The following is a 13,943-nucleotide window of genomic DNA, read 5'->3' as shown; positions in this document are numbered from 1 at the left end:
TAGATATTCGTGCACCGTGCCCGCGCCCCGCGCTGGTTCGTTGCTTTGAGCCGTGTGGCATCTGGCATGGGAGTGAAGGGGGGTGGAGGGGACGCTGTTTCGGAGTTGCCGGGCTGTTTCAGGCTGTCTGGTGTCTGGAACTGTCAGGTGGATGTTTCTGGGTGAAATCCTTTATTTTTTCATCTCGTAGTAACTTAGACTCGGCCGCGGCAGGATGGAGTGCATTTACCGGTTACCGTTCTTAATCTTGGAAGTGCCTAACTTAAAACTAAAGAGACCGTCCTGGTTCGTGAAGCCTAGTGCTATGATAGTCTTCTCCTTCATACTGCTATCGTACTTCTTGGTGACAGGAGGTTAGTTAGTCGTCAATTCTTTCGATTTATTTATTATTATTGCGTTATAAAATATATAATTTATACACAATAATATTAAATTATTTTATATAATATTTTACAATACAATTTTATTTTATTTTATACATTTATTTATTGCTAATCCGTTATAAAATATTTACGTATATAATTTACCTAGCAATACTATATGTTGTTTTATATAATTTAATATGTTTTCTCTCTGTCTCCATTATTATTTTATACAATTAAATATAATATATTATAATGCTTCTAATACTGTTTATCATTTATGTCCAGTTTTATATGATTATATCTTATAGGAATTATATACGATGTAATTGTTGAGCCACCCAGCGTAGGATCTACGACAGATGAGCATGGTCACACGAGACCCGTAAGATTATTGTTGAGAAAACTTTTATTCTCCAGTAATTAGCTTCTTTAATGTAAACCAGTGATTCTTATAGGTAGCATTTATGCCTTATCGCGTAAATGGACAGTATATCATGGAAGGTTTAGCCTCCAGTTTCTTGTTCACGATGGGAGGATTGGGCTTCATCATATTAGATCAAACGCATGGTCCGTCAACGCCAAAACTTAACAGAGTTCTCTTGATCTGTGTTGGATTCCTTAGCATACTTGTATCATTTACTGCATGTTGGATATTCATGAAGATGAAACTTCCGTAAGATATATTTATGGCTTTTGAGATAATTTCCATGTGTGCTATATTATTAGACAAATAATGATATTTATCTTTTTATTTTTAGTGGGTATCTACAGTCCTAAGTTATAAGCGATTGTGAATTGGGATATTATGATGAATCACCATTTTTATATCATATTGTATGAGATATCGTTACAATATACAGGACATTGTAACAGAGGATTGATGATTTTTGTAATAAAGTATAATATAAGCAAAACTGGATAGCTTTAGTATCATTTGTAACATAGAATAAGAGATGTTATATATCATTTTTACATATATATATTATAAATAAAATTATATAAAATGTATAACAATTGAAACAAAATTTTTAAATAATATATTTCAATATAGGTATTGTATTTTTAAATGCTTATTATAAATATAATTCTAAAAGTTCATAATAAAGATGAATTTTCTGTCTTCTGACTGAGTAATAGATACAAGTTGATAGTGACTTTAAGTTATCAAATTTGTGCATTCATTCAACTTCATTACATAAGATATAGCTTTCAAAAATACTGAATAACACTAATCTCAAAAGAAGAGATTTTTCTTTTCATTAAAAGAGTGTCATACATGTGTATCAATAATACCACTGTATGTTTGGCAGTTTTATATAGCATATTATACGATATTTTTAAATTGAGGAATCTAAAATTTCATAGTTACATCCGTTCCTTCTAATACAACCTCAAATAAATAAGCTCGGTCGAAAATAAAAAAAGATCATCATCTGACTTAGGCCAAATTATAGACCCTTGGCACATTCTGCAGTAGCGTCGATCGTATTTTTCTCTGTTCTGAATTAGGCCCAAGTCTTATAATTAAATTTCAATTAATATTCAGTCTTTCATTGGCATATTCGTTAATATGTTTATAAACGAATGCGAAAACTCCTGCAAAAAAATTTTTACATTATTAACGAAATAAGAAAAATTATGATTTTATAAGTATGATCTTGTGAAGCGCATCTTACTTAGAAAAATCACTGCTCTTCTCTATAATGTGTTCAAATTCAGCAAAGCTGAGCGCACCATCGTCATCTAAATCAGCCTCATCAAGGATATACTGAAGAAGCTGCTGCATATCACTGTCATTTAATCTTTGGGGTGCAGTTAATCTATCGACTACTTGCCGTAAATCTCCCACACCAAGCATATCATCGCCATCAAAATCTTCATAAATAAGACTTCGTTATTGAATTGAAGATATGATTTCAACATCGTGGACAATTAATTAATACCTGTACGCTTACCAAATATTCTAAATGCATGCTCAGCCTTCACAGCTTTCGGAGCAGCATCGCTAAACACAGACATCATATCCAGAAAATCTTCAAAAGTGCAATCACCATCCTGACTAGAGCTAAAGACTTTGCAGATCCTGTCGCCGAAAGGATTTACTCTCAACTCAGGATACTGCAAGATCTTGGACATTGGCAGCTTCGCGTTTTTGTTGTGTCCAACTTTTTCTGGAGCAAGCGCCTTGAATTTCTGATGTGCGCTGTTAAAGAAAACAAATATTTTATATATAATAATTAACAATCTGATTCAATATAATAAATTTTAATAAAATATGTGAGTATATATATATATATACTCAAATAAATGGAAATGTCAACACTGATAATACTCACTATAAGACTTCCTTCTTGGTGAAATATGTTAAATCCTATCAAGAAAAACACAATATTATTAAAAAATGTCAGAGCTAAAAATAAGCAAAAGCAAGAAAAAAAACAGTTTTACCTGATAATCCTGCAGCTCTTCTTCCGTAAACTGACTCTTTCCTGCACCCATCCTTGTGGAACAACCATATAATGTGTGTCAACAAATATCTTGCAATCGCTTCAATTATCCTTACAAAGAAACTCGGCCATCATTAATACAATTAATCAACATTATACACTGCTCACTAATTTGTGAGACGTATCCCACATTACTCTTATCACAGCTGTTTAATGATTTTGCTCACCAGTTAGAAAATTTTCTAAACTGACCTGTCGATTAATTACTTCGTAATTATTGAGTAAATAGATCGTTATATTGTCGAATGAACGTATCGCTCTTGCCCATATGTAATTTTACTTTTAAAGGGCACTGTTTATTGATCAGCGCGCCGGTGCAGCAGGTGCAGATTCATCGAACTTTAGCAGCTCCATTTATTTGCACTCTTTGCATTTGGAATGAGACACAAATATACATTCGATCTTTAGTAGAAGAAAGAAGCAGAAAGGAAAGTGGATAAAATGCGAAGAGACACATCGGCGAAGCGGTAAGGCGGAAATTGGCGGAACTTCTGAACCTTAAACACTTCTCAACGAAAAGTAACGAGAATCTTGGACGAACTGAAGTTTTCACCAGTTCTTAGACAAAAGACAAACAATGGTGACGGAAAAAATCGGAAAGATCTTCAAAGATGTCTACTACGATCAGTTCAAGTGGTGGGTTACGATTAATTACATTTTTTCTTTGAGAGATTGCAGAGCAGACTTGATGATACTTGGCAACCTTAACCTCTACTTGTGTTAGATTATTTCGTTTTAATTATTTCATTAATTATTTCTCGCAAAAAAGAATTATTATTATTTTTATTATTATTATTAGGTTTGTAACTGAAGGTTTGTAACTAGTATACACTTGTTGAACTTGTGTCCATTATGACCATTTTTATCAATTTAGGTTAACTTTAATCTTAGTTGAACTTATTTCTGTCTTTTTCTAGTTTTAAGAATTAAAAAAAGATAATAAATAAAATTAAGATTAAATTTAATAATGTATGTTAATATAAATAGATATATTAGAATCCAATTCCACCAGATTAGTTAGATTATTTTAATCTTGATTTAACTTACTCTTTATCTTTTTTTAATTCTTAGAATTAGAAAAAAATAAAGAGTAAATTTAATCGAGAAAATATTAACTTATTGTATCTGCAATTTCTGCAGCTTACATAAATATTTCACATTAACATTTGCCTTTTTTTATAGGTCAATGGTGAAGAACATTGCTTTCTTTATCGTTGGTGTTAAAATCGCCATTGAATGCAATGGGATGATGCTAATGCCACCAGTCTCCGTTTAAACTTATCATGAATCATAGGATCCAGAAAACTGTCTGAATGTTCTATCGATTTCTTGCGTTTCGTACACCGATTACAATCATTGTAGGAATACATTCAATTTTATCTGTATTATACAAAACTGTATATTTTGTATTTGAAACACATTTGTTAAAGAATTGTTAATAAATAATGTACAGTATTTGTTATTGCATTTGCGATTTAAGATGACTTTGACTTCTAATCAATCAATTATAATTTCTCATTTTACAAATATAAGAATAATTTTGATTAAATTTACTATTTATCTTTTTCTTATTTAGAATTAGATAAAAATAAAAAGTAAATTAAATCAAGATTAAAATTAATTTAGTAAAACCGAGTTTTAATTGATGATGACTGGCAGAATTGCTTGCAATAAAGTTTCAATGCAATAAAGAACTGCACAATTTATTGTCTTGAATCTTTCTTTTCATATATGAAAGGACAATAAGTAATTCTATTTACATTACTTTAGTTAATGACATTATTCAATTAATCGCCAGTTAAACTAATGTTCTTTTATTCTAGAAATTTGTTTTTGCACTTATATCGGCCGCTTAATTATCGATGTCTCGCCTTATCAATATTGCATATCGATAGTGAGGCAATCGATACAATTGGGGACGAATTTCTCTTCAATTAAATTATGATTTTAAATACTGAAAAAATTGCATTATATTGCGATATTTGCAATCATGAGAATCCATTTATAATTTGATGTAAAACAATATCTTGTAAGAAAAGAATAAATAAAATTTCTGATATCTGCACAAGAGTGCAGTTAACGTGCAGATAATTTTATTTATTATAATATTTTAAAGATTAAATTGCAATTTCCAACTCTTTAATAATTGTTGTACTTTTGTAAGAAATAATTTAAAAGAAGTCTCGAGGCAAATTTCTTCTAGGAGATGAAATATGATGAAATACAGATGTGTATTTGCACCGCGGATAAAGTGCAGTTGAGTTAACCAGAGAGGTTAATTTGCAATTTTGCAAGTTGTTAAGGGGAACCACCGCTGTAAAAAATGGATTGCATTAATTGCCTATAATGATAGAATAAATACTTTTGTCATTGCATGGGACGACGTGTGACGAGTGATCCTTCAAATTTAATGTCAATAAAAATATAAGATTTTAGAAATATAATATTTCTCGTCGGAACTTAGCATTTGATTTGTAAACATGAAGGAGGAACTAGAAGAGAATTATAATTCCGAGTTACCAGGTAGAAATATAAGCAATTAGAAGCAAATAAGTTTAAAATTATTTTGTCAGTTGAATAACATTTAATAAATGCTTGCTGTAAATGACCAAAATATAACCATTTTCAGCTGTGATCGGAGCCTTGTTAGACACCTTAAACGACAAGAGTCAGGACGTAAAACAGTCTGTGATCGAGTCGATTGAAAGAATAAGTAAGAAGAATCCAGAAGTTGTCATCCATGCTGCTATATATTTTTGGGAAATGCATAAAAAGGTTGATATTTAATATAATTTAATAATTTATATTATAGATTGCTTTTATGTATGATATGGTCATGATTGTTATATAATTGTTGCCATTCAAAGATATCCACAGAACACATGGGATCCTTGTTAAACATAATATCCAACATATGCAGACATTCAACTACAACTTTAAATGTAGATCTAGTAACATCTCTCGCTGAGGTGGCAGTGAATGAGTTAATAGGAGAGACTGAAAATGAGGCAGCCGAGTTGTTGATTGAGCTTTGCAAAATACACTGTATGCAAGCTACAGGTGGACTTCTAACTAAGTATGCCCTTTTGCAATTATAAATTAACTTATTTGTCATAAATATACTATAAAAGTTGAATAGAATACTGATCTGCTTTAATTTATTGATAATAGATAATTATATGACACATATTTATAGATTGGAACCTGGAGTGATTCCTAATCCTGCGATAGTTTTTACAATAGGAAAGCTCGCGGTAGCCAATCCATATGGAATGCTGTCCTTCGTTAAAATAACATTGACTATCATGTTACCGATGTTGAATCAAATACGTGAAGAAATTCTCAAACAGGCAATTTGCTTCAGTAAATATTCATATATTTTATCATACTCCTTTTAAGCTTAATGAAGCTCTGACAAATTTTTTTTATTTTTAGTGATTTCTAAGTTTTGCGAAGCTGTACACGATTATATAATGAATGGAGAAGACTCATCTCTGGGAATTAATAAGCAGACATTTGTAGAAGAAATTTGCTCTGTTTTTGATTTTTTAATAAACAACTGGTTGAAAACATCTCGTGATTCCAAATCAACAGAAGCTATTTTAACAACACTTGTGCCTATGGTACCTTTATTGCCTGTGCAGCAAGATAGTGAGAGAATTGTAAAATTGATACCCGTATGTTTAAATCTTTGTAGAAAGCAAAATGTACGTTTAGCTGCTGTAAGGTGAGTTTTATAATTTACAATAAGTTTATTTATTCACTGTATATTATATTAGATTTTAAATAGTTTACTAAATTTAATGAACGTTTATATATATCTTTTTTAACTAATATTATAACATTAACAGAGTTATAGCTATGATTTTAAGTTCTGTCGAGATTGAAAATGACAAAGAGGCAATTCGTGCATTTATGGAGATTATTCATCAAACTTTATTCGAATTTGTCAGTATTTGTCCTTTTGAAGCAGCTCGGGATGTAGTTCTTACACATTATGAAGTGCTGCAGTGCTCCAGATCGTTGGTTGTTTTGTATCCTGAAGAAGGTCTCGATAGGTAACTGATGTTTTCATATTTCATTAAATTATGAAATTGTGAGAGTTTTGATTGCTCATTTTTTACTTTCTTACAGAATCTTGCAACAGTTGAAATTACCAATTGCTCATCAACGTGCCCGTGCATTGGTAGTCCTTAGACATCTTATAAATACTCTTCCACCAGAGGTACAAAAATATGTAATTTTATTAATAAGTATGTCATAGTAAATATACATATTGTTTTATTAGGATGATGGGTCTCTGCAAAGAATTGCACTTAGCCTGCAGGAGTCTCTTGGAGAAAATGGTGCGCTCCAGATGGTTGGTGCTATAGTGGCACTTGCGGCACGGCCGACGTTTCCTTTATTGCCATCACAAAGGGCTAAATTTGTTCGTTATATGGTACGTAAACGATGTCGAAATTAAGAAAAAATTAGAGAAAAATAATTGAGAAATTAACTTTGTCTTAAAATAGGTGTCACACTGCGAAATAAAGAGTGACGATATGGAAGCATGTTCCGAAGCTTTATATCTGCTCGCAACGACAGTTGATGGTGTCGAATCTTGGCTATGGCCGTGTTTGATAAGTGCATTGCTGGATTCGGCTTGCGTAGCATCCGTAAATAACAATTCTCTTTACCTAAGATATTTATGATATTTATGATATATTAAATTTAATTTAATTATTACTCTTTTTTTGTTGGTAGGTCACATCTGTGCTACGTTCATTGTCTCCATTAGCGACAAAAATAATACGTGATAAAAACTCTTCAACAAATGAGAGGGATTTCCCTGGTACAAAAGTCTTAGGCAGATGTCTGGAATTATTAAGCAATCCGGTTAATCGACCTGCAGTAATAGCCTTTTTAAAGTCGGCAGCACCTCTGGTAGGTCATCAAGTGAAATCTTATTGGGATGAAAAACTGCACGAACTTTGGCAGGAATTTTTACATGGTAGAAGAAACTCTCGACAAAGCTCTAAAGAAATGAAAGACGTTATGCAATGGTACTTAATACATACTTTTTATATCCAATTTTATTTATATGTATATCTATATACTGTTAATAGCTATTTTTAATTTTTTTAATTTCTAGGGATTTAATCTGGGAAAAAAAAATTGTAGAATGGTTAGAAGAAAGCGTGAAACTGGAAGGAGAATCATGGGGCACGAAGCTCGCTGACGAACTCGCTTTGAAAATAAACACACCAGGTGTAGCGCCGCTTTTGGCATCTACTTGCAATAATAACGCTCATATCACCCTGCTTGTCGAACTTGCGCGTTCTCACGGTACTACCAAAGAATTTGCGCGAGCGGTTGGTATTTGCGCCAAACGGCATTTGAGTATCGTGCTGAAATTAATGGAAGAATTTTGCACTGTCGAGGATGCCAGGAAGGCTCCTGTGAGATTGTTAGGTTTTGTGAAGGATACGAAAGCTGCCGCTACCGCTGAAGCTGCAAAAGCAGGTTTATTGCAGTCTTATGCCGAAATTGCTCAGAAAGGGGATCCGCAGGAACTTTTCCCTGTTTTCGAAAAGCATGTGTTACCGTGGACTATTAAACAGTTGCAAGAATGCAAGGAGTTGTCTACAAGGGAAGCAGGATTGTCAGTCTTGGAACAAGTAATTTAATTCAATTTTAATCTTTAGAATAATTTTATATATAAATAATTATATTACTCTGACATTGGTACTTTAGGAAGGATTGTTTTATGGTTGTGTAACTAGACTATTTAGAGACTTTTTCATATTTGTCTATAGCATTATCTTAGGAAATAATAACTGTATAGAATAATTTCTTATTGTCTTCTCTGATGAGCTTTAGATAAAATCGAGGCATATATGTGGTCTACCATGACTATCAATTTACTAGTTTTGCAATTAATTCCATATATGTCTCAATCTTAATAAAAGAATAAATAAATCTGAATGTAAACTATTACAATCGGAACGTTACATTCCGTATGTTATTATTTAGGTGACTTAAGATATCGTTTATCCTAAGTCATACATTTGATATTCCTTCCGGACTTATCCTCTTTCTTTCTGCAAGTTTTTTCTCACACACATATTAAATATATATATTTAAAATAAAATATTCTCTATTTTTTTTTATTTATAGGTGGCCAACGCTGTTCATCCCGTCAGATTGCCCGAATCTAAGGGCCTGCGTACGAAAGCTACTGCTTTAGCCACTCTATTAGGAATTTTACAGTCATCGACGGGATATAGGCCATTGAAACTCTATCCGGCGATATTGAAAGCAGCAAACTCTTTAATGTATATTTTATTTAACAATCTATTTATTTGATTTTATTACAAATTGACGTTAATATATATATATATTTTTTTTTTACATTTTTACAGACGTATACCGCCAGTACTAAATAATGAGGAAAGGCAAATTTTCCTTGGCGCAGTATTGGATAAAACGATTAGTGCTAGTTCAGAGGTATCAAAATTAAGATAACATTATCATATATTCATCGATTATTGTCATGATAATATTAATCTTTGTCTTAGATTGCTTTGCAATTACATCCAGAAATAATGCAGCAAGTTGTAGACGAATTGGGGACTGTGTCCAGCGAAATTGTATCCGATTCAGCGGACGCGCTATCTGACTTGGTTGACATATTGTTACCCTGGATGCAATCCAAATCGATTGTGGAAAGAAAAATTACTCTATTGGTGCTGCATACAGTGCTTCAGTAATTATTACAATTATAATCACGCAAATATATCTCACTTTATTATACAAATACATTATGTATTTATAACGTACTGTCTCTTTTACAGGTCTTATTACAATTCTCTGAAATATACATATCCAGGCGGTAAGTTGGATGCTGGAAAACTTGTAGGAAGAACTTTATGCTGGTGTGCTGATACCGAATTTGCGTTGAGACCACTAGCTATAGATTGCATGCTTCTCTCTTTGGATATTGCAGCCCGTCATCGGCATATATCACCTGATAATACCTTAAGTGAGGACATACAACAAATAAAGAAAGAACTTATGATCGAAGACTCATCGGTATCTTACGGAGCCGTAGAAGTAAGTTGGTATAATTTGAATGATGTATATAAATAATCACGGCTAATCTTACTACGGTAATGAAAAATCGAAAAACATTATTGTTACAGAGACTGGCTAATGCGGTATCGCAGAAAATTCCCAATGGCGAGATAGTTAGCTTAGCGGAAGGTTTGATAGAAGGCTTGTTATTCTATGGAGAAGCGAGCTTGGTAGCAGGCATAGCTCTCTCACAACATTTTCAAATTAAAGGTTCGGAGATATCCAGGACCGATGTTTGTTTAGTCGGTATGTAAAGTGTAAATTATTCTGTCACTAATCGTAATTTAAAAATCTTTATTCAATTTTACATATTTTTTATATTGCTGACAAAATGTTTTTCGCTTTTTATGTTGTAGAAAGTATTATTGCGCAAATGAGACAAATGGAAAACGCGAGCTGTAGATACATTGCAACAGTAGCTATAGTATCATTAATGAGGCATCATCCGGAAGAAGTGATCGAATATCTTTTGTCTCAGCCATTACCACTGGATCCGGGCACCGCATTGTGCTGGAAAGAAATTGGCAATAATGACTTCCTTGGACCTCGAGTAGGTCCTTCTATCTTTTTATATACAACTATGTAATCGTTTATACTTTTCGTTATAGATATAAATCATAATATTTTTTTCAGGCTTTGGATATGCTATTAATAAAACTCGAATCCAGTAATTTGTTCTCTGATATTGCTCTTCCGTCCATGCATTCTGGAAGAAATAATATTGCATCTCTCTCATCCTTGGCTGCTATCGTAGGCTTAAAGCATCTTCTTGAATCGTCGCATGTGGAAAGCTTAATTACCGACATGCAGTTAGCGGGATTGTTATCAGTCCTTCTCAAATATCTCTCAGGCTGGTTACATGTCGAAGCTCCTGCATCAGGGATAAATACGAAGTACGGATACGTACCGAATCGAGCAGCGCAGAAGATAAATCCTCATACGGAAGTATATTCTATATTAACCAACATATTAATAATCATCCAGCCGAATGCTGCAACCAATTTGCCGATGGAGACTGTACGTATAAGAGCATCTTACAAATTTACGATTATTTTTATTTCAAGTTAATAATGTAAATTTTTTATATCTAGTCATTTGCTTCCGAAACACAAGCCGAAGAAAGCCTGATATCAACTGTACGAACATTGATGAAATGTATATCAACTAAAAGCGAAGTTCTGTCAAACATGACGCAATATCTGGGTAAACTGATAACTAGCACGATAGCCATACAGCGAGCGGTCGCTGCCACTTTTTATTCGGAATTGATTGGCAAAATAAATTGTGGAACTATATGGCTTGATGCCATAATTAACACTCTGCACGACGCTAAAGCCGATTCATCGTCTTTAGTGCGAAAACTCGCTACCATCGGACTTGCTAGAATAGCCTATTTGGATCCGAGACAGGTAAAGTATTCTTTTTCAGTATGTATTTTCATATACTAACATAATTGTTGTCTTTTAGATCGACGAATATTTCGACAATTGCATGGAAGCCTTACTCGATGGATTGGAGGAGACTGCCGGTGGAGAAGGTGGTGCTGAAGTAGTACTTGAGTCGTTACGTGGCCTCTCAGTATTATTATCGGTTCAATACAAGAGACCTATTAGCCCGCGAGTGGTGCTGGCCTTGAAACCATTCATCGAGAAAGAAAACTGGGAAATGAAACTTGCTGCCATAGATGCTTTGGGAGCGATAGCTACCAACTGGCAGAGATCAGTTGCGTTACCAGATGATGATTTGATTGATCATCTTTTAGGCTGTTTGCCGTCTTTGATAATAAGATTAGAAGACTCAAATATAACAGTTGTTAAGGTATGTCTATTATTGTAAAATGTGTTATTCAGTTATTCCTTCAGATGTTTATTTATGCCGCTTATGCAACAGACTGCACAGGAAACCTTATGTAAAACTACAAGTATCGTGCAGAGTGAGAAATTATTGTATGTAATACGTACTAATATGGGACCACAAGCGAAGTTTAGTTTCGAGAATTTTTCCAAAGATTTGATAAACTGTTTGAAAGAGGAATTTCCACAAAGAGCAGAAGAACTAAGGTATACAATACCATAATGTATTTTTTAATTAAATTAAATATTAAAAATAGATATGTATCCTAAGTTTTATTATCTTTTTGACAGAAACGCCGTTGTCCGTGGTTATTCTAGATCGGAGAATTATCATACCAGAGCCACGTCCGCGCTGCTCTTAGGATTATTCGATTCTCCAAGACCTGAAGATGTACAAAGATTGTTACAACTCTTGCGCGATAGAGAAAGTATTGTTAGAATGCGCGCTTCGCAAGCTCTTTCATTTTGTTTTACACTTTAATGTAGGTAACTTTTCGATGTTTTGTTTCGAAATGAATTGAAAAATATTTTTCAGATTTTAAAACCTTTCAAGTTAAGTTTTATTCTTGTGATATTGTAAAATAGATTTTGAAAAGTCAATTTATTATAAGTCATATTATTATAAAAATTTTATTGTAATTATGATAGATTTATTAGATAAAATATGTAAATAGACATTTGTTAGGATCGTGGACATATTTGTAAATGAATTTGTATACTGTTGCTTTTAATTGATTAATTAATTTCTCTCTTCTCTATCGGCACTTCATGTGTAATGTATGGTCTATGTCCTGTATACGATGAAGGCAACTTGTCATAAATAATACTTAGTTTATTTTCATTGATTAATTTTCTTATCATATGCTCTTCTTCTGACATCTCTTTGCTTGCACAAGTTTCTAATTCACTATAAATAATTTTTCAAATTATTTAGCCATATAAGATTTTTTTCTTTATGAAAAAGAAAATTATTGTACTTTTCTTTTACATACATAGCGCTCTTTCTTTTAATTTTTTTATCATAGCAAATATCATCTATGAGAAAAGAACGACTTTGCATGCTATCCCATTTCTTAGCAGCTCCTTGAAATCTCACTGGTAAACGAGATATTATTTGTCGATCAATTTCCTGTAAATTATTCAATCTATTTATAATTGCTATGAAGTTTATTGCAAATTTACAATAGTTATATAAAACAATATAATACGGGTTTTTGTTGTCCTCCTACGTATCTCTTTGTATATAAGCAAGGATGTTGTTTAAAATCGCCCCAAACTTCCTTCGCCATTTGATCTATCGTTTTTTGATATATAAAGTCGATCACTAATTTTCTTTGATTTTTATCTTGTATGTCATCTAAACTTACACTTGGCACTATATAATTTCTTGGCCTTTCTCTAAATCAAGATTAATATTCCAAGAATTTATGTACAATTATATGTGCGCAAGATACGTATGGAAATTATCAAATTGATCTTGTATATCTTGTTGTCTTATTAAGTTGATCTTGTTATCAAATCATTACTTGATTATGCTCTCCAGATATTTGTCTCCAAGAATACGTTTTTTTTCTGTCGCTTTTACATCGATACCGATCATATTTTTCGGTACCCACAGTGCATTGAATGCAGGACGTTTTGCATAGCTCAGGTGTTCCAAAGTATCATGAGCTGTAATCGTGCGTTGTGGTGACGTTGCCGATTTCATCATCGCAAATCTCTGCAGCAATCTACTAAAATATCAGATACCTAGGAAATTCTAGATTTTTAAAATTCGTGATAAATTAATTACATCAAATGATGTTAATATTTATATATAGCTGATTCTTAATGGAGCATTTCTGGTTTGCAGGATCGATGAATGACATTAAAATAAAAATAATTAAAACATTTAAAACATTGATTAGAGTGCAATCTACATAGCTGCGAAAATGGCAATTGTTTTAACACGTTCCAAATACTGAAAAAACATACTTTTATATAATAATAGATATATAATGATATATGTGATATGTAATTACAAATCTGTAGTTGTGTGAAAAATGTTTCAAATTTTTAATATATATTCTATATAACAATAACTTTACATTATTCAGATTTGC

General features: G+C 32.5%; 4 protein-coding genes and 1 long non-coding RNA gene across 5 annotated transcripts in view; 3 read left to right on the top strand and 2 right to left on the bottom strand.

Moving 5' to 3' along the window:
• Positions 1-136: 136 nt before the first annotated feature.
• LOC108753544 (oligosaccharyltransferase complex subunit OSTC) lies at positions 137-1,286 on the top strand. The gene is made up of 4 exons (XM_018495208.1): positions 137-353; positions 674-747; positions 821-1,038; positions 1,124-1,286. Exons 1-4 carry the CDS (start codon positions 215-217, stop codon positions 1,140-1,142), a joined length of 450 nt encoding a protein of 149 aa, XP_018350710.1. The 5' UTR covers positions 137-214; the 3' UTR covers positions 1,143-1,286.
• A 207-nt stretch (positions 1,287-1,493) lies between these two features.
• LOC108753543 (calcium and integrin-binding protein 1-like) lies at positions 1,494-2,864 on the bottom strand. The gene is made up of 5 exons (XM_018495207.1): positions 2,814-2,864; positions 2,702-2,736; positions 2,321-2,568; positions 2,042-2,240; positions 1,494-1,961 (listed from the first exon to the last, which is right to left on the bottom strand). Exons 1-5 carry the CDS (start codon positions 2,862-2,864, stop codon positions 1,940-1,942), a joined length of 555 nt encoding a protein of 184 aa, XP_018350709.1. The 3' UTR covers positions 1,494-1,939.
• A 12-nt stretch (positions 2,865-2,876) lies between these two features.
• On the top strand, positions 2,877-4,327 carry LOC108753546. Its single transcript, XR_001939638.1, has 2 exons — positions 2,877-3,508; positions 4,055-4,327. It is a non-coding gene; the product is annotated as an uncharacterized LOC108753546 (long non-coding RNA).
• Positions 4,328-5,086: 759 nt separating this feature from the next.
• LOC108753540 (maestro heat-like repeat-containing protein family member 1) lies at positions 5,087-12,353 on the top strand. Its single transcript, XM_018495203.1, has 22 exons — positions 5,087-5,395; positions 5,502-5,647; positions 5,740-5,948; positions 6,069-6,235; positions 6,308-6,599; positions 6,724-6,930; positions 7,007-7,097; positions 7,161-7,313; positions 7,387-7,530; positions 7,619-7,917; positions 8,007-8,532; positions 9,032-9,189; positions 9,277-9,361; positions 9,433-9,620; positions 9,709-9,967; positions 10,057-10,234; positions 10,345-10,538; positions 10,622-11,005; positions 11,080-11,397; positions 11,456-11,806; positions 11,879-12,048; positions 12,133-12,353. Exons 1-22 carry the CDS (start codon positions 5,353-5,355, stop codon positions 12,320-12,322), a joined length of 4,752 nt encoding a protein of 1,583 aa, XP_018350705.1. The 5' UTR covers positions 5,087-5,352; the 3' UTR covers positions 12,323-12,353.
• A 144-nt stretch (positions 12,354-12,497) lies between these two features.
• Positions 12,498-13,943, bottom strand: part of LOC108753562 — a 3,013-nt gene continuing 1,567 nt past the window's right edge. Inside the window, exons 6-9 of the mRNA XM_018495241.1 lie at positions 13,368-13,561; positions 13,050-13,239; positions 12,834-12,970; positions 12,498-12,748 (exon numbers count right to left, since the gene is read on the bottom strand). Of these exons, the coding sequence (XP_018350743.1) occupies positions 12,577-12,748; positions 12,834-12,970; positions 13,050-13,239; positions 13,368-13,561 (693 nt within the window). The 3' untranslated portion in view covers positions 12,498-12,576. The remainder of the gene's footprint in view (positions 12,749-12,833; positions 12,971-13,049; positions 13,240-13,367; positions 13,562-13,943) is intronic.

Source organism: Trachymyrmex septentrionalis, unplaced genomic scaffold (genome assembly GCF_001594115.1).
Source record: "Trachymyrmex septentrionalis isolate Tsep2-gDNA-1 unplaced genomic scaffold, Tsep1.0 scaffold7, whole genome shotgun sequence".
Taxonomy (NCBI): domain Eukaryota; kingdom Metazoa; phylum Arthropoda; class Insecta; order Hymenoptera; family Formicidae; genus Trachymyrmex; species Trachymyrmex septentrionalis.
Note: the sequence above shows the minus strand (reverse complement) of the source record. Positions and strands in the feature narration are given on the sequence as shown.

Coding starts and splice junctions, on each gene's coding strand:
- LOC108753544 (XM_018495208.1), top strand. CDS start 215: ATGGAGTGCATTTACCGGTTACCGTTCTTAATCTTGGAAGTGCCTAAC. Junction 354..673: donor GTACTTCTTGGTGACAGGAG/GTTAGTTAGTCG, acceptor TATATCTTATAG/GAATTATATACGATGTAATT. Junction 748..820: donor AGCATGGTCACACGAGACCC/GTAAGATTATTG, acceptor TGATTCTTATAG/GTAGCATTTATGCCTTATCG.
- LOC108753543 (XM_018495207.1), bottom strand. CDS start 2,864: ATGGGTGCAGGAAAGAGTCAGTTTACGGAAGAAGAGCTGCAGGATTAT. Junction 2,737..2,813: donor AAGAGCTGCAGGATTATCAG/GTAAAACTGTTT, acceptor TTTTCTTGATAG/GATTTAACATATTTCACCAA. Junction 2,241..2,320: donor GCATGCATTTAGAATATTTG/GTAAGCGTACAG, acceptor TTATTTATGAAG/ATTTTGATGGCGATGATATG.
- LOC108753540 (XM_018495203.1), top strand. CDS start 5,353: ATGAAGGAGGAACTAGAAGAGAATTATAATTCCGAGTTACCAG. Junction 8,533..9,031: donor GATTGTCAGTCTTGGAACAA/GTAATTTAATTC, acceptor TTTTATTTATAG/GTGGCCAACGCTGTTCATCC. Junction 9,190..9,276: donor AAAGCAGCAAACTCTTTAAT/GTATATTTTATT, acceptor ACATTTTTACAG/ACGTATACCGCCAGTACTAA.